At 61.7% G+C, this 919-nt stretch overlaps 1 protein-coding gene across 1 annotated transcript in view; it reads left to right on the top strand.

Moving 5' to 3' along the window:
- The window catches only part of LOC104498163 (hemicentin-2-like), a gene marked incomplete at both ends in the record, with an annotated part of 39,909 nt that overhangs the window by 29,710 nt on the left and 9,280 nt on the right, over positions 1–919 (top strand). Inside the window, 3 exons of the mRNA XM_010141512.1 lie at positions 68–149; positions 414–550; positions 675–816. Of these exons, the coding sequence (XP_010139814.1) occupies positions 68–149; positions 414–550; positions 675–816 (361 nt within the window). The remainder of the gene's footprint in view (positions 1–67; positions 150–413; positions 551–674; positions 817–919) is intronic.

Raw genomic sequence — 919 nt, forward strand, 5'->3', positions numbered from 1 at the left:
CTCTTTCTTCTTCCCACCTGCATTTTCTTTTTATGCTTCAATTTTTCCCTCTCCTGGCTTTGTGTAGGTGGCTGATGCTGGCTTGTACAGCTGCCTGGCCACCAGCCCCGCCGGGGAGGACAGCAGGAGCTTCCATGTTAACATCCAAGGTAGTGTGGCCCCAGCAGGGAGGGTGGTAGCAGCAGCAGTGGCGGGGCAGTCAGAGCTTCAGGGGACCAGAGAGCTGGAGCAACCCTTGCATCCCTTCCCCTGATGGGGAGAGCGGTGGGGGCTGTAAGTCCGTCTCCAAAGAGGTGTGTGGAGCACAGTGTGATGGTCCCGCAGAGCAGAGGCCTTTGTACGACTTACAGGGATGGGCAGGGGGGTGCACAACACTTGCGGCAACCCTGGCTCACCTGGCATGTGTCCTACAGCACCTCGCAGCATCACAAGCAATGGAGACACCCCCAGCATCACTGCTGTGGCAGGGGGACAGCTCATCCTGGAGTGCCCTGAGGCTGCCGTGCCACCCTCCCGCATCGAGTGGCACCGGGAGGGCTCCCCACTGCGGGTATATGCGATGGGACCTGGGACGGTGCATGGGCAGGGGCTGGGGTCTGTCTTCACCAGCCCCATTAGGCTTGTGCTGAGGGTGATGCAGGGGAGACCTGCTGACAGGGTCCTGGCACTGTTAGGAGGATGCCCGCTGGCAGGTCCTGGCCGAGGGACGCTTCCTGCAGATCCGGGATGTGGTGGCGGCCGATGGCGGGGAGTACAGCTGCAGGGCCACCAGCGCTCTAGGGGACACCAGCCTGCGCTTCCAGGTGGAGGTTCACGGTGAGCGTCACCCTGCCATGGGGCTTTGCTGGTGGCGAGTGTCAGCTCCTTCCCTGTTTGTTCCGGGATGTGCAATATTATGGTTGGGGCCATGAGACGACAG

The sequence above is a fragment of the Buceros rhinoceros genome, unplaced genomic scaffold (assembly GCF_000710305.1).
Source record: "Buceros rhinoceros silvestris isolate BGI_N320 unplaced genomic scaffold, ASM71030v1 scaffold14218, whole genome shotgun sequence".
In the NCBI taxonomy this organism is placed as follows: domain Eukaryota; kingdom Metazoa; phylum Chordata; class Aves; order Bucerotiformes; family Bucerotidae; genus Buceros; species Buceros rhinoceros.